We start from the raw sequence: 23,982 nt of genomic DNA, 5'->3' as shown, positions 1-23,982 counted from the left end.
ACTCCTGCGGGGCATGCTGTGTGATCCTGAACAAGCTCTGCGGACAGAAGTGGGACTCTTCAGCGCCAACGCGTTCTTGTCTCATGTTGACGCAGGACAGACAAAACTCATCATCCACGTTTCTTACTCGGAATGGGATGCGGGCGAAGTTGAAATCAATTGTCAATCCTCCCTGCACATTGCCCAAATCTACAGACAATGCGACGCAGCCTTAAGCTGCAGGACATGAACTATTAAGGGCAAATCTCCGTCGGCTCCCCAGCTCGGAATAGACCTGTACCATTTGCCCCGGACTGTTGCTGTCGAGAAGCATCTGCCATTTCTTTCCTGAGATCAGATATGCCTTGAAGCAAGTCTAGCTCACGAGTGCCCACTGGCTCTCCTCCTCACCAATCATCCACGGCAGATGACGGTGCCTTGGTCCAGGCATCCTCGTTAGCACCCGATGCTGCCGAGTTCCACTGACCATCTTCCTGGCCTGTCGGGCCCTCACCCTTGTTATCAAAGAGTGCAGCAGTTTGGGCTGAGCCGGCCGCATGCGCAAAACTGCCATGTCCGGCTTGCGAGTCGCCGGCTACCATTGAATCAGTATACATGACAGCTAGAGCAGCATAATTGGGGGCTTACTTTCTTGAGCAGACGGGCACTCTCGTGCAATGTGTCCAGCTAATACACACGCAGGTTAGTGGGTGACAGGTGGGATGTCAAGCTCCCATTGGAATGTTAACTAACCTTGGCCACACTTGAAGCACTCCCGCGAACCACCACCTCCGCCGCCTTGAGGACAATCTCTGGAGATATGGCCAACTTGTATGTGGTCAGCAACAAATTTGGTTGCAGCCGCTGGGCCAGGTCAAAATCAAGCTCACCTTCGCCACATTTTCGGCAATCGCGCGTGTCACCTCCTTGTGGGCATTCTCGGGCCATATGACCTTCTGCCATGGTGGTCAGCGAACGTCGACAGAAGAGCCGAGCAGATTTACGTACCTTCACCACATTTGTGGCATGCACGAGAGCCTCCTCCCTGGGGACAATCCTTTGCAAAGTGACCAACTGGACACACAACAGTCCGTTAGCTGGCGGCACACAGAAGCACAAAAACAAAGGCGGCAGGCTGTGCCATACCTTCACCACATTTGCGGCAGTCGACGTCGTCGGCATCTGCGAAGATGGTCAGCGCCACGAGAACAAACCAGGCTTTCAGCGTCTTCCCGACTGCACGATGAGCAAAAAGACAGGTCGACCAGCACGGGACTCGAACCCGCAACCTTTGCCAAGCGAGCTCATCCAAGATGAGCGTCACCGGAAAGCAACGCGCTACCATTGCGCCAACCGGCCAGAACGCTGATTGGTTCGATGAGTTGAAGGTTACGGTTAAAACATTACTCACTTGCTGGACCTCGTTCGCGAGCAAACTTGTCGACACGCTCTTCGGGGCCTGCGCACTTTGTTAGAGTGTTCAGCGGCGAGTATTGCTGGGGTATTTGAGCTCACAGTCTCGCATTCGGTGGCCTATAGCATCGCAGTTCATGCACTTGATGGCAATCTGCTCCTTCTCGACCTTCATCTCGGGGCAAGCAGCCGCGGAATGTCCGAAGCCATCACAGTTGTAGCACTTTCTCTTGCCATTCTCGACCGGCTCACCAGCGTTCTCGAGTCGGGCGAGATTCTCTGCCATGTCTTTGGGGAAGAACGCTCTCTCACGGGGTCGGGCAGGCTTGTCGCTGAATCGGTAGCTGACCATAAACTGCTTATCACAGTTGCCTTGGAGATCCATGAGTGTGAGAGTAGGAAGCAAGTCCGGCTTCTCGACTGCCACGAGATGGATGCCGACACCCTGGTTTCGAAAGCCTCTTTCAAGCTCCAGGTATGTTGTTTCCGGCTTTGCTTTGACATATTGCTGCACGCCTACCCTCACGTTATCGAGATCTTTGTCTGTAAACGCTTGTTTGATATTGTCCCAAGCAGCCTCAATAGTAACGGTCTTGATATGAGATCTGTCGATTTTTCGGGGAGCCTTGCAGTCTGCAGCGACGTGACCTATTGCAAGACTTAGCTGATATTTCTTGTGGCCACCTCATACGTTCGGGCTTACCTCCACCATCGCAATTGCGGCAGAGGACGGGCGGTTTCTCGGGACAGTCGCGAGCCCGATGACCTTCACGCTGACAAAGATTGCATTGCCCTGTGAACTTTGTCTCCACACGAGGGTTAGGACATTCCGCCTTCATGTGCCTACAATTGCAGAATGTCAGTGCTAGGGTCAATAAACTGAAGCAATCAGGCACCTACCCGTGTTCGCCGCAGTTGAAGCAGCCACGATCGGTCGAATCATTGATGTCTTGACCTTCATTTTCCAGGGCGACGTCGCCAGAGACCGCAGTATCTACATCCAGGATTTCATCATGTGGCCATGAGCTGTTGGCGGTGTTGTTACCGCCATCCCAAGCCGTGGAAGACGCTTGTTGGCGAGTGTCCCAGGTCGAATTGGAATTGGCGCCCGTATCCCAATCCATATCGGCTGATCCGGTGAAGTTGATCTGCGTGAGGTACTCTGAGAGAACCAATGGAGGTTAGCGTTATGACCAATAATGTTTTCGCAGATTGGGTGGCTGGAGGATTCTCGATCCCTGGTCTCTCTTGGATGAGTATGTCGGAAACGTCTTCCCTGATGACGATGTGGGCAGGAGAAGGCTTGCCCGAGACACTTTTCAACTGCGTAATATCGCCTTTGAAGTTGCTCTCAGGGTAGGGGTGCAGGGAGTGGTCAAGCGCCGGAACACAGGGTGGATATGGAAGGATACTTCGTCTGGCTTGAGGTTATGTGAGGCGGACGTGAGGTGGCCGTGACGGAAGTGCTGAGACTATCGGTGCGCGGACTTTTGGTCGACAGGCACGAGGTAGTGGGATCTACTTGGTCTTGTAGATGGTGCAGTGTCCGTGAAGAAGGCTCTGTGCTGTGCGACCTTGCAAGTAGTGCGTGGTGCCGTGAAGGAGGAGAAGAGATGTCTTGGAGGTAGTGCGGGAAAGATTCGAAGGAGATGCAGCGCGAGGCACTTACAGTTGTTTCTTGCTGTTTGGTGCTAGGAGGAGATTCTCCTAGTCCGCCTGAGGTGACGGGTTGGCTAGAGCCTTGCTGGTTCTTGGTGTGTTCGCGCAAGTCAAATTGAGAAGGTGACGGGGAATATCGTTGATGGTGCCGAAGGGTTGGGCGTATGCTTAGATGAAGAGGTTCTCAGGTCATACTTGCCATGCGAAGGTAGCAGCTGTGGGTTCGCCTGCCCAGGTGCGTTTGTTGCCAGAATGCACGAGCACCGTCCTTTGTCCCATCCGGGATTTCATGACCCGGTATACACCCAAACGGCTCGATCTACGCACCAGTCCACACTTTCATAGTTCAGGTGGTCTAATGGGCCTAAATCGAGCAAGCTCAGAGGTATCGTCCATCAAAGAGTGCATTATATTGTAGCAGGTTCAGAGTCATGATGCACCATCTAGGCCAGAGTGTCCAGGCTGCAAACCACTTGATCATGGCCGGAATCTTCGATCCTTGTTGATGAATTCAGAGGCTGCGATAATCGATTGATAGCGCGTTTGATGGAAACGAGGATAAGTTACCTTTGTGGGCACTCGTCACTCGACTGACTGGCGTCAGGTTTGCTCACACGCAGTAACTGCCCAGGTCCAACTGCGCTTATACAAGATAGTTGTGGCTTGTCACGAAATAAGAGCACTCGTTCACGTGGCAACATCCCAGAAGGAAATAGGGATACCTCAGCGAGCGGAACTTGTCGACCTCCCCTGTGGGCCATCATTCGACATCGACACAGCGAATGGATCAACAAGCTCTTGTATTCATTCTTTACATGCATGCAAGGCCGGATGCTGGTTGGTTGCATGGATCACTACGAGATGGTGCGTGATGTACGTGTAGCCACGAGAAGTCAATGTTAGAAGAGACTCTACCAGGCTCCTCTATCTTGCCGCTCGGCTTCGAAATTGTAGCAATATTGTGAGGCTATGGTAATGCACATCTCGAGCATATCCTGTGCCATTCCCCTTCTTGAGCCGACTTGCCGGAGACCTGAATGGTCGAGCAGTGCTTCAGCTACAATGCCATCGCCGGAATGTCGTTTTGGTCGGCAAATCCTCACATTGGTTCTACATGCACCTGACATACAGCCGTGTGGAGCTGGGAGACGTGCAGATGTCGTCGAAAAGGGGCCCCCTGCAGGTGGTCTGGGTTTAGTGGACAACTGCACCGCTGATTGGCGGAGGTGGTGCTTGGTGTCCAAAAGGTCGTGGCCGACCCCACTGCCAGTCAAGCACCCGGCTGATGCTCACGACGACGCACGCTCTCCACCACCTACCTCATGCTCTGCTACACATACAGTTTTGCACTGGTCTTCCTATCATCCGTGCCGCCATCATCTGCCTGCATCCTGGTGATGTAGAAGCACCGTCCAGAATGGCCATCAAGTACGCCCATCATTCCGCCCAACCTTATACACCTATCTTCCGCTGACCGTTTCGCCGCAGCTATCTGATTCTGCTCTCGCGACAGGGCAAAGTGGTGAGTCCTCCCCCCTCGCCGCCTCTTGCAGCACGCGACCTTTCCTAGTGAAATGGAGGATCAAGGCTTCCAGCTGACCAGTTATACCGCCATCAGAGACTTGCAAAATGGTTCACGACACTCTCCCCGAAAGAGAAGGCAAAGATTGTCAAGGACGTCTCCCAGCTCGTCTTGGCTAGACGCACACGCATGTGCAACTTTTTGGAATACAAAGGTGGGCTTCCTACCCAATAGACTCGGCTGCCACTGTCTTTACTGACTGTGGACCCTCAAAGACACCAAGATTGTCTACCGGCGATACGCGTCCCTCTTCTTCATCGGCGGCTGCGACTCTGACGACAACGAGCTCATTACCCTCGAGGTCATCCACCGATATGTCGAGCAGATGGACAAGTACTACGGCAATGTCTGCGAGCTCGACATTATCTTCTCGTTCACGAAAGCGTACTACATCCTCGATGAGATATTATTAGCCGGCGAGCTGCAAGAGAGCAGTAAGAAGAACGTGTTGCGCTGCATAGGCCAGCAAGACTCGTTGGAGGACATGGAGGTACGTTCGACCGACGACTCGCCATTTCCACTCCATCAGATTCTCCTCAAGCGTGGGGTTTCCATCATTCCCATGTCGCCCACTGATCCATTCCCTTGCCTAGGTCGAGGACGAGGTCACGAAGATCATGTAACGATGAAACAATACTACACTGCCAAAGGCAGCATGTTGCAAGCAGGCCTACAACGTCTAGCGACCAGAAGAGCGACCCGAATATGCACATCTCGATACCACAATCAATGCAATAATTTTCTGCTTACCGTTTCGCGATTGACTACAGGATGCTGAGCAGTTGGAGAAGAGCATGAAACAAAACGGCTTCCTTTGAGGCTTTCGGACTCCTCGATAGATCGACTTCTGGCGAAACTGGGTGACTCCTTGCGACAAATAGGCGCGCCGTCGCTCCGGCCTGAACGGCAGCTCTGGCAATGGCCGGAGCTACGCAAGACTGGTCCGAACAACGAGCGGAGGGCCAGGCAAAAATATCGGAAGGATAGTCGCGGACGCGTGGGCACAGCTACGGACGATCCGCGTCAACCAGGGGCACCAGTCATGGATAGCATTGGGGATCAGCAAGGCGAAGAAAGGGGCAGTGGGATGATGTGTTGGCGCACGTGGAAGCAAGTGGGAGCTCAGATACCAAGAACGCTTGAGGCACACCTCGAGCCAAGCAAAGAAATGGACAAAGGCTATCTATCTTACGGCATCGTGCCGGGTGGGCGTAGACCATCAAAGTGTAGGTCGTGGCATCTTGACGTTCTCTCATTCGCCCAGCCGACGGGCACTGGGTGCGCCGCCCAAGCTTATCCTGGACCCCCCCGCATTGGGATGGGCGGCCAGGCTGCGACTCCACCGGGACCACCACAGCCTGCCAAGGCACGATAGGGCGGCCGCTCAGCTGGCCACGCTGCTGCTTGCTGCTTGCGTGTTCGGCCGCTAGGTCGAGTTAGGGGGTGGGTGGACAGCACAGCGCAGCGCAGCTGGTGCGATACGCAGCAGTCGCAGCCGCATGCTCCCGCAGGCTGGCCGCCGCGACTCCCGCCCTGCTGCTGACTGTTGGGTGCCCGGTTCCGAACCCCCTCACGCATCCAGCCAGTCCAGTCTCGCGCCGCTGCGTCCAGCTCAACTGCCGATCGTCTCACGCCCTCCTCCTCCTCCCTCTGTCCGTCTCCCAACACCACACCACCACACCATCCACGACTACACCCGACTCCTGCCATGCCGCGCCAGTCCTCTGCCAACTAGACGGCCTCTCCGTCTAGACTTGATGCTCCTGCCATCTCGAAGCAGCTGCCAGCTCACTTAGGACCACACCTCTGCCCAACACCGAGCCACGACTGAACGCCCAATTGACCATCACCGCCTCCGCCATCCAGATCGCACACTCTCCTCGGTGTCCTGTGCTTCGCCCGGGTCGAACCTCCCAACACTACGCCTTGCAGTACAGTCGCCGCGCGCATCACCCATAACACGCAGTAGTCGCCAAGAACCGCCCTCTGTCAGCCCAAGCACGCGTGCCTTATCTCTGGGGCAATAGCGCATTTCGCGTCCACAAGAAGCAACGACGTCTTTGTCCGAAGTGATCCTCGGCACAAGCCTGCTCAACAATCATCGAGGCACCCACATTGAGAGATCCAAATAACAGCACGCGCGGTCTGACCCCTGGACATCTCACCGACTATACACCACCGAATCCGATATCGCACCCCTGCAGACCGCCATCATGAAGGTTCGCATACTGACGGTTTTGATGCAAAACACCATCGACGTGCTGACTGTAACACGCCCAGTTCCTACCTCTCCGTGACTTTGACGTCATCACCTCGGCGCTCAACTTCAGTACGTCCGATTGCCGCGTCACTGGCGGATGTGACCTGTACACCACCAAAGCCGCCGGTTCGGACAAGAAGTTGTACAAGAACATCGAATGCTCGCTCGAGTCACAACATGCCGCCGCACTCAAGTTCGGCGCGTCTCTCTCGCCTCCGCAACGCGCAGAAATGGCCCAGTCTCTCAACCTCTCGCGATCAAGCCCATTCGGCCCACTGAGCGACATCTCTAGCCGGCGCACCTTCGCGTATCTGATCGCCACACTCAACGCCAGCCACCCAGACTACGACTTCTCCCATGTCCTGCGACCAACGGACTTCAAGAAAGAGCGAAACCTACGCCGCGTCATGGCTAATATCGACGCCACTCTCCACAATGTGCGACCTATGGGCTCGTCCATGATCTCATCCAGCCTCAATTCAAACTATCGCGCTTTCAGTGCGTCGCCAGGCGCCTCCTTTTCCAGCAGCACTCTGCCTGTGAGCAGCCCGGCGTGGACACCGCAGATGTGGACCATGCTTGATAAGGAAATGGCACTCAAAGACTGCGTCTGTTACTCCTACCAGCCTGCCGAGGATCCTTTTGATGGCGACGAGGCTGCGATCTGGAGATACCACTACTTCTTCTTCAACCGGGTGAAGAAGCGGGTTGCCTACCTTTACGTACGAGGCCTGCCGTTCATGATGAACTCTCCCAGCCTCGTCCCCGAACGCAGAGGTAGTAATACGAAGCGCTATGCGCAGCCGGTGTCAAGTAGCCTCGGTGCCAACAAGCGTGCCAAGTTTTGGTTAGGCGAGAGCTTTGCCAGCCGTATTGTTGCCGATGGCGAAGAATATCAGGACGATGACGACGACGACGATGCTATCGAAGTCTGGGATCCTGATAACGATGCAGATATCGACCCCTTCAACAGTCCCATATCGGAGGACGAGGAGAGCGACCACTACCAAAGCACGGACGAGGAAGAGGATGAAGAATTGGAGAAGATCAGCAGGAGTATCAGCGAGGAAGTCGCAGGTCGCATGGAGATCGAATAAGTCCGCTCACGTCAACATTCGCTCTCGCTTGACTGGCATCTTCACTACGCAGGACGTACATGATCGGTTCGTCGACAACGAGCCAGCGACACCAGGCCTGGCCATTCTTCAACATTTGGCTTTAATATCCTCAGGCACTGAGTCATCGCTCAGTTGTCTGGTACTTGATTTCGTGAAATTATCTGTGTTTTCCTTGGGGTGGCGTTCAGGGTCTTGAACCGTGAGGCGGGCAGGCGATTTCCAGGTGCCGGATTTTGCATTCTCCTGACTGGCAAACAGGATAATGATCATGATGATGACCAGATACCACACGAGGACGGGATTATGGGCTGCATATATTGGAAGTGGGGGAGGTCTCCCCAGGGCGGGTAGTCTTTTGTCTCGCGCAAGGTTATGTTTCTGTTTCCTCTGGATATCGCGATATTCCTCGATTTTATCGTCAAACCCCGCTGCGTCCTGCCTCTGGGCCTTCCTGGTTTTCTTTTTTTTTGTCCTTGCCGCACGCACACGTTGTACATCTCGCTTTTACTTGCACATTTTCACTTTTACTCAAATGAACTAAGATCACAGTGATTCAAATCTACTCCCGTTTAACTTCTGGTATATTTGTCTCATACTAGCGGGGTCGCAAAGGGAAGAATCGTCACTCGAACAGACAGGGAGGAAAGCCCTGGTCTTTTTCATCTTCTTGCACTGTGACTGATGGCCGCCAGCATTGCAATGGCAGTGGCAGTGGCAATGCCACGCAGTTAACCAAGGGTGCGCATGAGGGTTGGTAATATGACATTCAACACCCGCTGCGCATCAACAGCTCTCTACTCCATCGACAGACACACCATGCCATATATTACACCGCACACACACACAGACAGAACAGTTTTCTCTTTCTGTTATACCTCTTCCTGTTGTATATCTCCCGACAGCAATGAGGGTACCGAGAGAGAGAGAGAGAGAGAGAGAGAGAGAGAGAGAAGTAAAGCACGGGATAACGCAGCGTGGGGGGGCGTGCTTCCAGAGAGAGGGGAGAGGAGGGGGAGTTTTGGCCAACAGTTGTACACCACCACCACCACCACACACATAACGACAACACCCGACGCTGGACAAACACGACAAAAGACAAGACGAGGGCCCGGGCCGCGCCGATCTTTTAGAAATCCAGCAGACAACTTGTGTTCCCCTGCTGGAACATTTGTTTCTTTTTGGCGTAGGGTTCTTTTTGCTTCAGTCAACGTCGTCGATGCCAATTTGGGCCTCTGGGGCGTAGGCAGGATGGGCGTGGGTGTGCCTGGGTGCGGGCTTTGTCTCGGGCTTTGTAACGAGCCCGCGCCCGGTACTCCGTTGCGTCGTCCAGTCTACCCAGAAGTCCCCTTCTTGGCGTCATGGTATGCATTATACGCTACTGTGCCTACATCATGTACGTCATGCTTCTGGTGAACAGCGCCCTTGGCAAAATCACTATGTAGAAGCCCTTGCTCAGTCAAGAGAGGTTGTGGTTGGATTTGGTATATTTATGCGCTATTGAGGTATCTTGAATATCAATTTATTACGTTAGCACCAGACACAGTTAAGTGTCGTGGTGTGTTCTCTTCCGCCAGAACCCCCCTACTTCCCCAGGTGTAGATACATCTCGTATGTACAACTTTCGTATATCATAAGCATCATTAAGGTAAGTTTTTTGAGGTATCGAGCGAGTCGTCTGCACTCTTTCATGGTATAAATGTCGCGCCACGCTCCTCAGCGGATCAAATCATCAAGTGGATCGCTTAGCGACGCTGCCAGAAGCGGCGGCGGCGGGCAGGAGTGCCATAGTCGTGGTGGGACTCCTTGACGACAGCGCTCTGGCGCTTCTTCTCGCGGCGGCCGGCACAGCAGGTGATGAAGGTGATGATGAAGGCGATGAAGATGAGAATCATGCCAGCAAGGGCAGTCCAGCTGGCAGAGCCCCACATGGTCCAGTTGTTGCTCTCGGCGTCGCGGACCTGGTCCCGAACGTAGGCGAAGAGCACAAAGTCGCACACGACGACGACAAGGGCAACAATGAAGGTGAAGAGAGTGGCAAGCATGGCGAGAATGCCGCCGAACATGCCAGAGGTGAGGGAGAGGACGAAGCTGATGAAGGCAAGGCCGGCAGTGACGGGGTGCAGAACCATGACGTTGGTCAGGCCGTTGGCGGTCGCGGCAGCCCACTCCTCGAGGCGGTCATCGTTGCCATCGACAACGTTGGCGAGGATGTCAAAGATGTTGTAGCCAACCATGGAACGGGAGCAGCCGTTGGTAACACTGCAATCACGCTGTTAGTCTCTCGTGCTGAACCGTCTTTTTTTTTTTTTAAGAATGTGAGAGCGGACATACCCATTGGCGTTCTGGACACACCAGCCAAAGGTGCCAAAGGTGACCGAGGGGCTGCGGTCGGCGTTGCCACCGAGGTAGACGGTCATCATGGAGATGCGGTTGACGACCGGCGCCGAGATGGAGCTGATGACAAAGAGGACGGTGGCGGCGAGCAGCAGGAAGCTGCCCAGGTAGTGGATGCCACGCAGAAGACCCATTTTGACTGGTGTTTTGTGGAGGGTGGGCTGTGTCGTTGCTGTCGTCGGCGACTACTTCAGTCTGTTGAGTGTGTTTGATTGTTGTCTGGATGTCGATCGAGTATAACAGAGGATGTATGACGGGGTGGGATGGCGGGTTGATATAGCTGGGCCGAAGGGGCGGTGCGTCACAGAGGAGCTGGTCGTGACACAAAGGGCCCGTGTCTGTGCTTCAGCCCAATGTCGTCTGAGGCAGCCAGGCCCCAGCCAGCGAGGTCATCGAGCTTGGCAGCGAGCCGGGCCTTGGGTGCTGTGACGAAGCAGTGTGGCTGGACTGCACCACGGCACACGTTGATACGGCAGCTGTGTTGAGGCTAGCCACGTCATAAGTCGCGGGCCAGGGGGTTCGGTCTGGGGCTCGTGGCCTTGATTGCGCTGCCCGATGACGTCGTGCCGCTGTCGCGCCCGCACGGGGACAACCCCCCTGCCCCTGCCCCTGTACCTCTCATCTGCCCAGGCCCCTTTGGACGCTTTTTTAGCATGCCCTGCAGCGCAACATCCAGGGACTCATTACGCTCTTTTCCTCGCAGCATGGTGGAGCCGTACACCCGTGAGGTCGGCACACGGCAGAGACAAGCTTGCTTGGCAAGGGTTGCCGAAAATTGCTGCGCGCCGTCGCTCAAACCTGATCCTGACGCGCGCCGGCCCCAATAATGACGGCATTTCCATTGTGTCTCCCCTTGCGCCCACGGAGACCCTTGCCTGTGAGCTCAACATTGCGAACTTCTTTCCAACAGTAGCGCCTTCTCCGATCTGGACCGGCTCATCGGCAGCATTGTCGCATGGATATCGCCGATGATCCGTCCTATGGCCGGACAAACAGAGATTCCCATGCCCTTTGGGACAATGACCTTGCTCGCGTGTGGAAGTCCCAGCACGCTTCCAATGACAGCACTTCCCCGATCTGGCAGGCGACCTCCCTCAATAGGCCTGTTCCGGGCGCGAACCCATGGGTCAACCCCTGCCTTACGACACAGATCTGAACAATCTCGTCGCCATGACCACAGCACCCACGTGCCTTTGTGTGGCCAATAAGATTGCGTATTTCATAGGAACAGGATATTGGTCGCCGCTCCTGGGGGCTGTTGGCAAGCCTCTCTAGGCTGGTACCGTAAGCGGGGGCGCCCTGTCGTGGGAGCATCTCGGAAGGGGCAATCTGTCAATGCCCGCACAAATGGACTCATCACCTGCGCCAGGAACAAGCCTGTATCAAAGCTCGGGCTCAGGTAGTAACAGGCCCTCCAGCCTTGAGCACTGCACCGATCCCGCATCATTTGCATAAAGCTGAAATGTGTTGCAACCAGTAGTGGACTAGTTGGGAGACAGACTTATGTGCCCTACCAGTTTTGTCGATGCGAGCCTTTAGCTTTCGAACGGCCAAGTTTCAAGCCACCTTAGATGGTCATGACACAATGGCATTCGTTGCGCGGCACCTCAGCGTTGATCATCGGTCTCTGTGATCTTGTCCTGCTGCGTACGTTCTGGGACAAGAGTTGGCTCGTCACGCTCGTTTGGGATCTCAGGGTCTTGACGCGCAGCGTCTGCAGCCTGTACGCTTTCCGCAAAAGCCGCCAACCCCTTCATGATCTCGGGAGTCTCGTCCTGCTTCTTGCGAACGCGTAGCCGTTCAAGGATGTGGCCCATGCCTTCTCTCGACTTTGGCTTGCCGAGAATGGTCGCTGCTGCGCCATGCACATCCTCATCCGCGAAGCTGCTCGAGTCGCGGGACATTTGCCGGCCTGTCTCCCAGTCTCTCAGACCTGGAGCCATATGGCCGGACGGAATGGTCTGCCTCAAGGACGCAGATATGTAGGTTTCGACACCGCCGCTGTCTGGCCAGGGCCCGTTCAGTGGATCCTGCCTGACTGTCTCATTGTGGTCGAAGTTCCTGTTTGCCGGGAAACAGTGTATGGTGAACGTCTTCTGCTCAATGTCTGACCCTCGCGAGCTCGGCGGGGCGAGGCCGCCGGTCCTCTCGGCAGGTATCGGATTCAGGGCGGTTGTTATGGTTCTGCGAACATTATAGAGCTCCCCCCAGGTTGCCCGCTTCGGCTTGTCGGGATCGGCTAGGTCTTGGCCCATGATTGTTCGCTGGTACGGGGACTCGTGTATCGCTGTCCTTGTGGACTCGGCTTTCGTGGTGACGACGATGAACGACGAATTGTCCTACTCTCGCGGGAGGGCTTGAGTCAGCATTTCTGGGCTGTAATAATGCAACAGAATCACCACCTCTAGTACCTTGAGCTTCCGGAAGACCTCAATGTCGTTTTGGGTAATGTTCTGCAACGACTTCAAAACGGCCCGGCGGTCGGTAAACGTCTTGGGGATCGGGCTGCACTTGACAAAGAAGGTGCGCGATGGCAGCGACACTGGCATCAGCGCCGACAGGGCTGACATTGAGTTCGACATGGTCGGCGGCAGTCGTGCGCGTCGCTGCGAAGCCTGTTGGGTTGAGGACCACGAGTATCGCGAAGTGAGGTGGGATGGACGTGTCCAAGCTTCAACCCAGAAATTCCATGCTGGATGGAATGTGGGGCCCCACATTCCATGCAACTTCCTTGCCGCTACACCAAATGCACTTACACGGATGGCGGAGCACTGTCTCGACCGGCAAAACTCTACCAAGCCGCAGTGCTGCATCTCATGAATGAGTGTTGCAGGTCTTTGCCAGAGGAAGTCTCTGGTGAGCAATAATTTGCATCAGCGACATATCGTGGTGTCGTCCCTGAATGGATGGTCACACTTCAACTCTGGCCTTGCACGTATCACGGTTTCGCGCGTGCTGCGAGTCAAGATACATGTAACTGATCCGAATTGCAGGTAAAGATTATGTGGGTTGTGTTGGTTGTGTCTGTCAAAGTACGCCAACTCGCCGCTGTCCGCCTACTCGCCGCGCCACCATCAGCTCATATACCATGCAGGATACACAACTGGCTGAGGCAACTCCTCCGGCAAGCGATGAATACGCGTGGGCAGTCCGGGCCCGCCACGACACACGTGAGTGCAAGGCTGTTTGATGATTGCTTACGTTTGAGCCTGTATCAACGAAAGAACACCAAACCCAGCGTAACCCACTTCTGCTATATTTTTGCGAGATTTGCCATTCTGAGCAGGCGATCACTGCGACCGCCATGATGGGGCGTGAAACATATCGTAGTTCAAAACCCAACGATAGCCTGGGGAGGTGTTCACGTTTCTTGTGCACTGTTTGCCTGATCCATTCTTTGACAGGCAGTTGAAATAGTCTAAGTAATAGTCCAAGGAGATGGCTTCAATTTCTACTGGCTTTCTACTGGCAGCTCTCGTCACTCCTGAAACCATGATAGTGGCCTTTGCCTGATTGCTGCACCTCGAAATATGCAGTGTTGAGTTGAGTCCATGACATTTCCGGTGATAGGCAACTGCCTCTGCCCAATGGGCACTTCTCTCAGCTTGTCCAAAGCATCGACATGTCGAAATGGGGAGATATTCCTTGTTCAGGTCGAATACAGACTCCTCGTGGAACCGAAATTTAATGCTACCTGACAAACCAGAGCATTGAAATGTGCAAACCTGATCTCAGCCAGAACGTGGTGCGCAGATTGCACCATCCAATTGTTCTATTTGGCGTGGTAGCTCTATTACTATACCCGATTAGAAAGGTTTCTATGAGGTGTTCGAGACGTCAGGAACGAAAAAGCGATTGCCACGTCTCTGCGCCCTAGGCTCAAATCTCTGGCGAGCACTCGGCAGCTTCTCCTGACAGGCGCCCAATAGTTATGTGCAAAGTCCCGGGAACCTGAAGCATGGATTATACGCACAGCCGAGCTGGGCTTTCAGGGGTTGGAGTGCTTTCTATTGAGGTAGACCTGAACTCTGAAGCTTGATCCCTGAGAAGCCAACGCTTACTCCACGGAGAATTGAGCTTCTTGCTTCAGCTAGGTCCCGCTTGTTATTGAGGAGGCCGAGGTAACGAGCAAGTGCAAACTGGATCGTGTCCCACAGAGCGCAAGACAGTGATGCTGCGAGAGGACGTGGAAATGAATTCCTGCCAATGCCAAGGTCACAGGGTTCTGGACAACTTGTTCTTGACACGTGTTTTGGGACAAGGGGTGCCCGAACGTTGAGAGAAGGGATTGTGGACAGTACAGCCCTGCCCACAGGCTCAATAGCCACTTTCTTTGTAAAAGAAAAAGGTCTAGATCACCTCGGAACAAAGTGAAGGAGCTCAAAGTCGTGCATGACTTTTGTTGTCAGTGGGCCCTGTATGATACAGGGAGGGCTTATTTCACGGACCTGTGTCATGGCCAAACTTTGACACCTTATAAACAGCACGAACAAGCTTCGCCTTGAGCGTGAGGCTAGTGGACTAACACATACGCTCTGGACCACCGTCGTACAGCTTAGGGCGTTGAAAGCCTCGTGCTGGCCGACAAAGACAGGCCGAGATTTTCGCCGCTTCTTTGTTTCCTTGAATCAAGCCTCCAATAGCCAGCCTAGACCGAGTTCCATATCGCCACGAATACACATAGACTATGACCAGCGAGTCATCTCTTTCATCGCTTACCCTCGGCTCCACACCGCTCCGGTCTGACAAGGCAGGCTGCCGCTCGAGTTCAATTGTCTGGAACACGTGGCGGAGATGCGCTACTGACAGGCGACCATGAGTCGTAAGGTCGAGAGTACCAAAACAGTGCCACCAAGCCAGGTATGATGTATTAGTTTGGCAGCAGTTTTCTGTCCTTGGAACGTAGTCTTCTCCTCGGGAACAGAAGTGTCCACAAGTCCACGTGGACGTCCGCCACGGAGCCATACAGGGCGCCACTCGTCATGTGGCACCAGCAAGTTCATTATAGCATCACCTTCGGCAATGACCCTCCTTGGATGCCGATGATAGCGTGCCCCTCATGATGCTCAGAGTGGCTTTGTATCGAACTATGCCTGACTACACCTCTCGGAAGCTTGCGGATGCCCGCTGTAGGACGTTTCCCACAGCTCTGCGTGTGGTTCCCTGGTGTATAACATCATTGGGGCGCCACCGAAAGTATCCAGGCCAGAACTAAGTGACCCGAGAAAATCCAAGCGAAGTAGGCGGCACAAGCCGAACTGTCAAGTCGTCCGAGGATAATGGATGCAGAGGTAAGGGCTTCAGTCAATCAATCAGGACTGCCAAGAGATTGCTGCCGACGTCCAAGGAGACCAGCCAATCTCCAGTCGCTCTACGGCTTGTTGTTCTCTGGTTCAGCTCTGGTCAGGCATGATTGTCCAAGATGTGCAGATGACTTGAAGTTCAGCTTGTTGAATTGTGACCTGGAACTGACGAATGACCGTGGTCGGTGAACCCATGGCCGACTTTGAGACAGACCTGGTTCTTGCTCTGCTCTTCACTAAGGTATGGTGTAACAGCGCCCCATCGAAAAGGGTGTCAGGAATGGGCCACCACTCCCGCGTAACAGCACGGGACGCCCGGAAACTCAACCGGGATGGCCGATAAGCCATGACATTTACCTCGCCTGCGTCATGGTCGCCAGAATAGTACAAGCACCAAACTCTCAACATCGGAGGTGGAATTCGCAATGGCGGATCAGAGGGTCCAGCCTCAGTTCAACATCGGCTGTCCTATGTTGGAACTGTTGAGCCACAAGGAAATAGCCCTCAATGGAGAGGAAGCGCCGCGGCAGGCGGAACTTGACAGGCTAGCTGCCAATTGCTCGATTGAGTTGCAAGGATCCGGTTGGCTTTGTAGTGAAGCATCACGGGTCATGATAACACGGGCCAGCAACACCAGGAGACAAACGTTTTCTCCAGACACGTACTGTCCCGTACAACGGCGCCTCTAATTGGCTCGCATCGGTGAGGGACCATGGTGAAGTCCTCTTCAGTGCGACAGGCTTCATGAAGGCGGGCAAGTGCCTGTGCGAAGTCATAGCTCGCAGCTCTAGCTCGTCACCGGCAAGACTCATATCCGTCAAACGGGACGATCTGTGCCTGTTTGATGGGAATGTGGATCGAGCCGAGACTTGACAGATGGGCCGCGGGCTGTCGGGCGCGGGGCAGCCAGACCTCGGGAGTCGTTGTCGAACGCTAGACAAGCTTAAGCGGGAGCCCGGAGGCTTTAGAGTCCTTTGGGACTTGGGTGCATGAGAGGCCAGGCATCTCCCGTCTACCCTCCAACCTTGTGCTCTGCTGCGAGTGACCAGCGGCCTCATACCGTAGCTCTCTGGCGGCTCGATCCGCGGTTGCGATAGGTTGTGGCAGTAGTGGTGTGGGGTACACTTCTTCTCGAAAGGGTGTGAGCTAGGCCGTGGCTGTCGACTTTTGCGCCTTTAGTGCCGTGCGATGCGCCCACAAAACCACCGAGCCGCTCCTTAGCATGTGTACTGAGCGGCTGGCGCTGGACTGGACCTCCACAGCTATCGCGGGCGATATTCTGAGAATCTGGTGGGAACCCTGGCTGGAGACTCACCTGTGCTGCTTGAGATGGTCCACGGTCTAGCTGTGGACCAAGATCGACTGGGGCCAAGGCAAAGAATGTCCCGGCGGAGGAGATGGTCCAGGAGCACATCTCAGCTTGCCATCGGCTGTACGAGCCAATCATGGGTTGCGTGCAGGGCTGGGACTTATCGAGCGACCCCGAAATCTAGTAATCTGGGCATCGATCTCGTGGCAACGGCCACCACTCCAGCGCTCCTTCGAGCGATTCAGCCCGGCGCTTGCTGGCGAACCCTCGTATTTTCGCGCCCCTTTGATTCGCATCCCAGCTCAGCCCGTCAAGCCCAGGCAAGGCTTCCTGAGCATGTCGTCGTCGACGTATCCCCCAGCCCGGATGGATGTCGCCGTGAGCTGCAGGCCTTGAGGAATTGAATGGGTGGTGGTGAAAGACCTGGAGCTCCGCCCGCCACAGCTTTGTGGGAGGACCTTGGAGAGGGTGGCCCCGGCTGTGCGGAGGGCAAGCGCGCACCATCAGGGCGCTCCTGCCATCCCTGCCACACCTGCATGAACCACCACCAAGCGCCAGATGTCTGGCCTTCCCCCACGCTTCCCCACCCCTCAATCTACGCTACCTGAAGGTAATCAAGCGTGACAGCTGTCAAGGCATCGGATCCTCGGATCAAGGGACGACTGAGCATATGTCGAGCTCACGGAGCCAACCAGCAGCAGCAGCAGCAGGGCACTCCTTGAGCCCAACAACGACGCCCTTCGATATATCCCAGTGTCGTCAAAGATGCCGACTGTCGTTGCTGGTGAGGGGGCGACGACGAAGCTCAAGTACCAAGAGCGCTCTAGTGAACTCCAATGCCCGTAGCGCTGGTCCGGGGATCTCGGAATCCAAAGGCGCTTTCAGCTGTGCCGGATCTATTGTGGCCCTGCAGCCCGTCACGGCGATGGGACGGCAACTGGCGGGCCGCACGCGGGGGGTTGCCTGCCTGCCTACCGTTGGAGTCCTGCCAACACACCCTCCTCATCTCACCCTAGCCGCCATGTTGGGTGCACTCGGGCTTGCAAAGGTACCTCGTAGCTGGGTTGGCTAGAGGGATGCCGTTGGTCCAAATACTCGGAGCCTCCCCCGAATCTGGTCCTTGTATCTGCTGTCTTGATGTTGATAGTTGTCCGCCACGTCCCGTTCCAGATGCCGCTGCACAGGTCATGGCTGTCCATAACTCTGGTGATGACAAGTTAAAGACGGAAACTGCAGCAGAAAACGACGACAACAACCAGGGCCCTCGGCACTGCGGGAGCCACCTCATCCTGGATGTAGCGCAGTCCACTTCCACCGCGCCTTCCACCCAAAATCACCTGGCGATCGTGCCATCTCAAGCTTCTGATGGGGATCACGAACATCGACCAATATTTCCAGCACTGGAAGCAGCAGACAATTCAAGCTCTGGCTCGGCATGCTCCCGACAAGCAAAAGCAATCAAGATGGACGTCCCGTCAGAGGGTGTCCCTGCCTCAAAACCGCGTCAACTTTTTGGTGGCGCTCAATCCAACATCGGTCTCGCCCAGCTCATGACGACCATGATGCTGCAAGGTGACCACTGTACAGTGCAAAATGCGATAAAGATGCCGCCGAGGAGATCAGCGATCCATCTCGCCAGGCGAACAAGATTTTCACGGCTGGTGGACGAGGGTCATGACATGTTTGGACTTGGGGGGTCGCTCGAGGTGGACTGCCAACTTGACGCAGGCAACGACAGTAGTCCACAGCCTCTGGAGCGAAATCGCAAGCCACTTTCACATACGTGGGAGCCACTAGGTATCAACAAGTTGGGCTCCTTGCGATTTCGAAGTTCCTACGAGGCTGGTACGAGCGGTCATGCCATGAAGAGAAACAACCCACGCATGAGGCGGAGGTCGAAGCAATCACCAAGTCGGCCGAGGCCGCCTACGGCACATGGAAATTCTCACAACCTTGTCGATTCTGACGCGAAGATGGACTGATGAGCTCTGCTTCGATGAGCGATGGATCTTTTCAAGCGTTCTGGGCCCTTTCCTTTCTTTTCTTTCACAGTTGATACATGATACCCCATCGGCAGCGTCAGGAGTTTGGCGAATTGGCTCTGATTAAAACGCAGCCGCGGTTAGATAAACGTAGCCATGAGTTGGCATAATGCATTTGCCATTACTATATTCCATAATATCGTTCTTGGTTGAACAAAGAATTACTGCACTGCGTACTTGCAATGTCCCCGCTGTCCCTGCTGTCTGCCCTCTCGCAACGCCAGACTGCATGTTTCGGCGTCTTCCAACAGCGCCAGGTGGCGGAACTCTAATGAACTGGCAAGGGCAAGACGTCCCACCAAGCTAAAGAAAGTATATCTGAACACAAAATGTACAGACCTGTGTGGGTGGCTCCAGTGGGTTCTGGCAGGTGCCACATGAGAGAGAGGCGGGGACGAGACGGTCACCGTGGCGTTTTTCTGGCTCAATATGGGTAGCTTGTCTCTGCGTAGTAGATACCTCGTGCCTACTTTGGCAGCCCGCAAAATGCCGCGCGCCGTGTGAGCTTCCTGGTGTCGGCAATGACGAGCCGTCTTGCGTGCTCTAGCCCGGTCACTGACCCTCCGCTAGCTCAGGTTCCAGATCAGTCTTCTTGGCTGATTCTCAGCTGAGGGGCAGGCAGCGCGTTAGATGCGGCAGAGCCGGCTCAAGTGTGGTGAGCCATTTTGCACCTATAAACGACGCGCCTCATTGCCCGCAGGAGTTTGTGTTGTGGACTGGGCAAGCCTAGCAGTGGGAGAAGCAATAATAAAAGGCGATTGGGGGGTGCATTAGTATGGAGCCGGCGCAAACGGGCGGTCCCTTGGTGCATGCTGACCTAGCTGCATCATGCAGGTACCGAGCTGTCAACGGGAAGGTGCAGATTTGTGGAGGCATCACCGTGCCAGCTCTGTGCATTCCAGCGACTACAACTCGATGCACCACGGAAACCCTTCCGTCAAGTGGCCATGACAAAGAGATCACGATGGATCTCCATGAAAGGGTCGCAGTGCCCTTCATTCCTGACGAGTCTTGTGCCTGGGCCCAGAGCTCTGCGCTGCCAGCGGCTGCCGGGCCCGATGTTTATGCCACAGTGGGACGGGTCTCGACCGAGTTGCCTCGCCAAACCACCCAACATTCCAGCCAGCTCGTTCATCAGAGACACACCCCTCAAGCATTGCGATTGCTTGCAAACATCGTCTGAGGATCACTCAGCTCACAACAGGAATCGTGTACCATGAAATTTTCTTTCATCGGCTTCGTTCGTCATGATAGGGACTAGTGACACCTTTGCCGTCGAGCGCCCAAGTCACGTCAAGATGCCCGCAGTGGCGTCGGATGATGGCCGCCGAGGAGCACATAGGCAGACGAGGGAGACCGATGATAGTTCTCAGCGTCTCCTAGCCTTGCCACTGACCTTCTTGACAATGGGACGCCAATGGAATGCGGGCGGTGGATCTTTCAGGTGCACCATGGGCACCGGTGGTGTTGGCACGACTCGATCAGCTGTGTGGTAGTAGAGTTTACTTTGTCGCCCCCTCCGAGCCTGGGTCCCCATCTCCTGATGTCCGCTAGAGAGCTGTCTGGGCGGCGGGATGGTACTTATGAGCTCACGCGTAAGACTCCACGTGGATGGACATCGACTTCTCGTGCTTCCTGTTGCCGGGACACAGCAGCTGCATTGTTGCCTCGTCCTTGCGTCAACATCTCCTGATCCTCTTGTCTGCTCCATCTTGGCCTTTGGACTCAGCCGGCGGTCACTCGCCTCCTCCCTCTTACACCACCGCTTTTTGTTACACGGCAGCCGCGCCGTCTTCTGTCACCTCTATCACTCCGTGCCTCAGAGACGTTCAGATCTTTCAAGCAAACCCCAAGGAATTCGATAACATCTCTCTGTAGTGCGCAGAAACACCCTTGTTCTCGGGATATCCATCGAGATGGCCTTCGTGGCCGCTCCTCACATCATGGAGAATGAGCAGAACCAGTCGATGTACTGGATCGACCACGATGAGGCCGAAATCACGAACGAACACTTCTTCGACCAGTTTGTCTCCTTTGAAGGGGGAGACTCGCAGGCACATGCCTGCGAGCTATTGCAAAACCCGCAAAGCCCATCTATGCTTCTTGGCTCCGCCGAGCACGATGCCGTCGACCTGGCATCCGACGTCGATGTGCCAACCTACGGAACGGAGGTTGAAGCAACGGCTCCAATCACAATACCCCCTCGGGCTACGCCAATCCTTCGACGCAAAAACAACTTGCCCTCGGTGCTTGCAGCAGGACCCGCTGACTTCGCCACCGGCTCCCACACGACAGACTCGGACCTGCTACGTCTTGAGGGAATCTCGCTGCGGTCGCCACGCCATAAGTTGCCTGTGACAGAGAGCCCTCCTTCAACGCGAGGTCAATCCTTGAGCCCACGTAAGCATGGCTTGCTGGACTCGGTGTATGCCACGATCCGCAAAGCGACTCACCGGAACAAGGCCTCCAACAAATCAAGTCAACCAAGAACGAGCATCATGAACCTCGATCTCTTCAAGAGCCCCATCAAAATAGAGGAAGATGTCTCTCAGAACACCGACCTGGGAAGTTTTACAGACGACCAGTTGCTCACTACAGGGCCGATCGACTCAAATGGTCTACCACTTTCTCCTCCACTCACTGGCCGCATCCCACCGTCCACCATGCGGTCGAATGGCGAGAGCTTTGTCACAGGACATTTCGAGGATCCTTTCAGTGACGGGCATTTACAACAAAGACCGACTGGCCTCTCGCTTCCACTGGCGCCAGGCGACATCCAGGGTACCACCCCCATCACAACGCCAGCCATGAACACTGAGGACTTTTACAAGTACGCCACCACCATGATTGACGCGGAGGCTCCAATTTGTCGGCCGAAGCAGCAGAGGAGCACCAGTATCGCGGAGTGGCCGAGTGAGGGCCTGCTGACGGATGATAGCCAGCTGTGGTCCGACGAGTCTTCCTCGTCTGCATATGTCACAGACAATGGCGTGTCTGCGCCTGACTGGTGGGACAACAATGGCAAGATCGGCCATGGCTTCAACGCAAACAATGCCCACCATCCAGGGCTCCGGCGTGCCAGCACAAGCGTTCTCAGCTCCATCAACACTAGCAGCAACCAGTCTTTGGGTTTCAACATGGACAGCGGTGCGGGCCACAGCAGCAGCAGCCAGCATGACGAGATGTCATACGAGTACGACGCGTCCGAAATGTCAGGCCTGATGATCCAGATGCCGCACACACAAGCGGGCCCGCAAGCCGACTACCTGATAGGAGCACCAGTACCTGGTGACTCCATGGGGAACAGCTTCATCGGCACAACAGCAGCCGTACCACAACTGCCCCCAACACCCAGCCAGCACTACATACCCACACATCAAGGGTTCACTGAGCACAAAAGACCACGCCCTCGCGCTCCCTCCTCCGGAGCTCGCCATTACGGCAGCCTGACATCTCCTCGCAAGCCCAGTATGCACCGTAGTGGAAGTAGGCCCATGCTTCGCGAAGAGTCACCTTCTCCCTCACCAGCACAGAATGTCTCTGTCCGGCAGCGATCAGCGTCGATCAGCTCCGTCCGCAAGAAGAAGTCCTGGTGTCGCCAGCAGCAACAGCGAGAGCAACAGCAGCAAAATTCTCGCACCACGCCAAACACCCCAGCAGGACTGACTTCTTCAGCAAGTTTCGGCTCTCTGACCGGCATGGGAAGCGGTGCGGTGGGGGCCACGATGGGAATCGTCGGGCCTACGATGCCAATGCCCACGGGAGCCCCGAGCGGCATGAGCAGTCGCAGCAGCAGTGTCGGCGGCGGCCTGGGACTTGGCGGCAATGGGGCCGGCGGCGGAGGCATCAGTCTCGGCGGCATTGACTTTGTCAACTTTACCCCGTCAGACAAGAACGTGCTCATGACAGGCGTCGCGCCAAGCGGGTCGAGCAAGACCAAAGCCCGCCGCGAGAAAGAGGCCGCGGATCGCAGGCGGCGGCTGAACGAGGCGGCCCTTCAGGCTGTGCAGGCGGCGGGCGGCGACGTCGAGAAACTCCGACTGCTCGAGCAGGGGTTCACACTCGAGACCTGAGCTGGCTCACTGTTCAACTATGAGAGCACACACAGGTGTGACGGTTGCTGCGAGGCAGGCAGGGTGTGCATCTTTCTTGACCCGTCGTCTATTTCCCTCTTCTTTGTTTCTTCTGGCTTACTACCTGCTTGCGTCCAGCGTCGCTCTTCGTTTGATCTTTCTAGCCTCGTCTGATCCACACTATTTCTTTTGTCAGCAACAACAACAAATATTCTTTCTCGTGCAGCGACTTGTCAGAAGTCCCAGTCAGTCATGTCCATTTTTGCAGTATCCTATATCATGCAGAGTTGACGGACACGGAAATTTGGTTATGCTTGGCGCCGGGGAAACCGGGATTCCTGTATGTTTCTTGTAACTGTATTCGATTGGGGGTTTTTTTTTTCCTTTTTCTTTTTCTTTGGCCAGGTTGTATGCTCAGTAGGTCGGTAGTTCCCCTAGCCCGTTGGTCCTTCGCATTTTTATTATTACAAACGACGACAAAGAATGAACAGAACCGCCAGTTGCTGTGCTATTGCGTGCTTGTGTGTTGTGTTTGTAAGTTTTGTCAACCTTGGTCGTCTGATCGTTCAAGGCCATTTATTCATTCCCCAGCCCCGCCCAACGGGGCTTAAGACCGTCAAAAGCCAAATGCTCTTTGGAATCCCCCAGGCAGGGAAGTGGTCTTATCAGCTTGAGTAAACTATCCTCTGCCCATTTCCTTTGCTCGTCTTACCGCCTGACAAGTGCACAGGGACATATACAGGGTTGTATGCCTCTCCCGTCCCGGCCCGGCCCAGTTCCAGGGTGTTGTCGGAATAGCAAAGCAGCGGCAGCGGCAGCACGAATAGCCGAAAATTAAGGGACTCAGCGA

General features: G+C 55.2%; 10 protein-coding genes and 1 non-coding gene across 11 annotated transcripts; 6 read left to right on the top strand and 5 right to left on the bottom strand.

Moving 5' to 3' along the window:
• Positions 1–74: 74 nt before the first annotated feature.
• Positions 75–1,279, bottom strand: B0I36DRAFT_329723 (uncharacterized protein). The gene is made up of 6 exons (XM_046154744.1): positions 1,126–1,279; positions 988–1,053; positions 870–935; positions 733–807; positions 628–666; positions 75–574 (listed from the first exon to the last, which is right to left on the bottom strand). Exons 3-6 carry the CDS (start codon positions 925–927, stop codon positions 387–389), a joined length of 360 nt encoding a protein of 119 aa, XP_046009245.1. The 5' UTR covers positions 928–935; positions 988–1,053; positions 1,126–1,279; the 3' UTR covers positions 75–386.
• On the bottom strand, positions 1,241–1,338 carry B0I36DRAFT_t130. The gene has a single exon. It is a non-coding gene; the product is annotated as a tRNA-Arg (tRNA).
• A 170-nt stretch (positions 1,339–1,508) lies between these two features.
• Positions 1,509–2,398, bottom strand: B0I36DRAFT_152915 (uncharacterized protein). Its single transcript, XM_046148545.1, has 2 exons — positions 2,077–2,398; positions 1,509–1,867 (listed from the first exon to the last, which is right to left on the bottom strand). The coding sequence occupies exons 1-2, from the start codon at positions 2,229–2,231 to the stop codon at positions 1,564–1,566; spliced, it is 459 nt and encodes a 152-aa protein (XP_046009244.1). The 5' UTR covers positions 2,232–2,398; the 3' UTR covers positions 1,509–1,563.
• Positions 2,399–4,343: 1,945 nt separating this feature from the next.
• On the top strand, positions 4,344–5,867 carry B0I36DRAFT_329717 (clathrin adaptor complex small chain-domain-containing protein). Its single transcript, XM_046154743.1, has 4 exons — positions 4,344–4,479; positions 4,540–4,573; positions 4,670–4,787; positions 4,849–5,867. The coding sequence occupies exons 1-4, from the start codon at positions 4,469–4,471 to the stop codon at positions 5,409–5,411; spliced, it is 726 nt and encodes a 241-aa protein (XP_046009243.1). The 5' UTR covers positions 4,344–4,468; the 3' UTR covers positions 5,412–5,867.
• An 889-nt stretch (positions 5,868–6,756) lies between these two features.
• On the top strand, positions 6,757–8,132 carry B0I36DRAFT_152861 (Maf1 regulator-domain-containing protein). The gene is made up of 2 exons (XM_046148541.1): positions 6,757–6,852; positions 6,914–8,132. The coding sequence occupies exons 1-2, from the start codon at positions 6,847–6,849 to the stop codon at positions 7,988–7,990; spliced, it is 1,083 nt and encodes a 360-aa protein (XP_046009242.1). The 5' UTR covers positions 6,757–6,846; the 3' UTR covers positions 7,991–8,132.
• B0I36DRAFT_152862 (uncharacterized protein) lies at positions 8,133–8,654 on the top strand. The gene has a single exon (XM_046148542.1). It carries the CDS (start codon positions 8,274–8,276, stop codon positions 8,550–8,552), a length of 279 nt encoding a protein of 92 aa, XP_046009241.1. The 5' UTR covers positions 8,133–8,273; the 3' UTR covers positions 8,553–8,654.
• On the top strand, positions 8,655–9,589 carry B0I36DRAFT_152863 (uncharacterized protein). Its single transcript, XM_046148543.1, has one exon. It carries the CDS (start codon positions 8,756–8,758, stop codon positions 9,422–9,424), a length of 669 nt encoding a protein of 222 aa, XP_046009240.1. The 5' UTR covers positions 8,655–8,755; the 3' UTR covers positions 9,425–9,589.
• Positions 9,589–10,749, bottom strand: B0I36DRAFT_152834 (SUR7/PalI family-domain-containing protein). Its single transcript, XM_046148540.1, has 2 exons — positions 10,343–10,749; positions 9,589–10,270 (listed from the first exon to the last, which is right to left on the bottom strand). Exons 1-2 carry the CDS (start codon positions 10,537–10,539, stop codon positions 9,754–9,756), a joined length of 714 nt encoding a protein of 237 aa, XP_046009239.1. The 5' UTR covers positions 10,540–10,749; the 3' UTR covers positions 9,589–9,753.
• A 945-nt stretch (positions 10,750–11,694) lies between these two features.
• On the bottom strand, positions 11,695–13,052 carry B0I36DRAFT_152832 (uncharacterized protein). The gene is made up of 2 exons (XM_046148539.1): positions 12,817–13,052; positions 11,695–12,744 (listed from the first exon to the last, which is right to left on the bottom strand). Exons 1-2 carry the CDS (start codon positions 12,985–12,987, stop codon positions 12,013–12,015), a joined length of 903 nt encoding a protein of 300 aa, XP_046009238.1. The 5' UTR covers positions 12,988–13,052; the 3' UTR covers positions 11,695–12,012.
• A 4,983-nt stretch (positions 13,053–18,035) lies between these two features.
• Positions 18,036–19,194, top strand: B0I36DRAFT_329709 (uncharacterized protein). The gene has a single exon (XM_046154742.1). The coding sequence runs from the start codon at positions 18,094–18,096 to the stop codon at positions 18,997–18,999; it is 906 nt and encodes a 301-aa protein (XP_046009237.1). The 5' UTR covers positions 18,036–18,093; the 3' UTR covers positions 19,000–19,194.
• Positions 19,195–20,975: 1,781 nt separating this feature from the next.
• Positions 20,976–23,132, top strand: B0I36DRAFT_351950 (uncharacterized protein; the record flags this gene model as incomplete). The annotated part of the gene is made up of 1 exon (XM_046157060.1): positions 20,976–23,132. The coding sequence occupies one exon, from the start codon at positions 20,976–20,978 to the stop codon at positions 23,130–23,132; it is 2,157 nt and encodes a 718-aa protein (XP_046009236.1).
• Between the last annotated feature and the right edge of the window lie 850 nt (positions 23,133–23,982).

Source organism: Microdochium trichocladiopsis, assembly GCF_020744255.1.
Source record: "Microdochium trichocladiopsis strain MPI-CAGE-CH-0230 chromosome Unknown B0I36scaffold_8, whole genome shotgun sequence".
Lineage (NCBI taxonomy): Eukaryota > Fungi > Ascomycota > Sordariomycetes > Xylariales > Microdochiaceae > Microdochium > Microdochium trichocladiopsis.
Note: the sequence above shows the minus strand (reverse complement) of the source record. Positions and strands in the feature narration are given on the sequence as shown.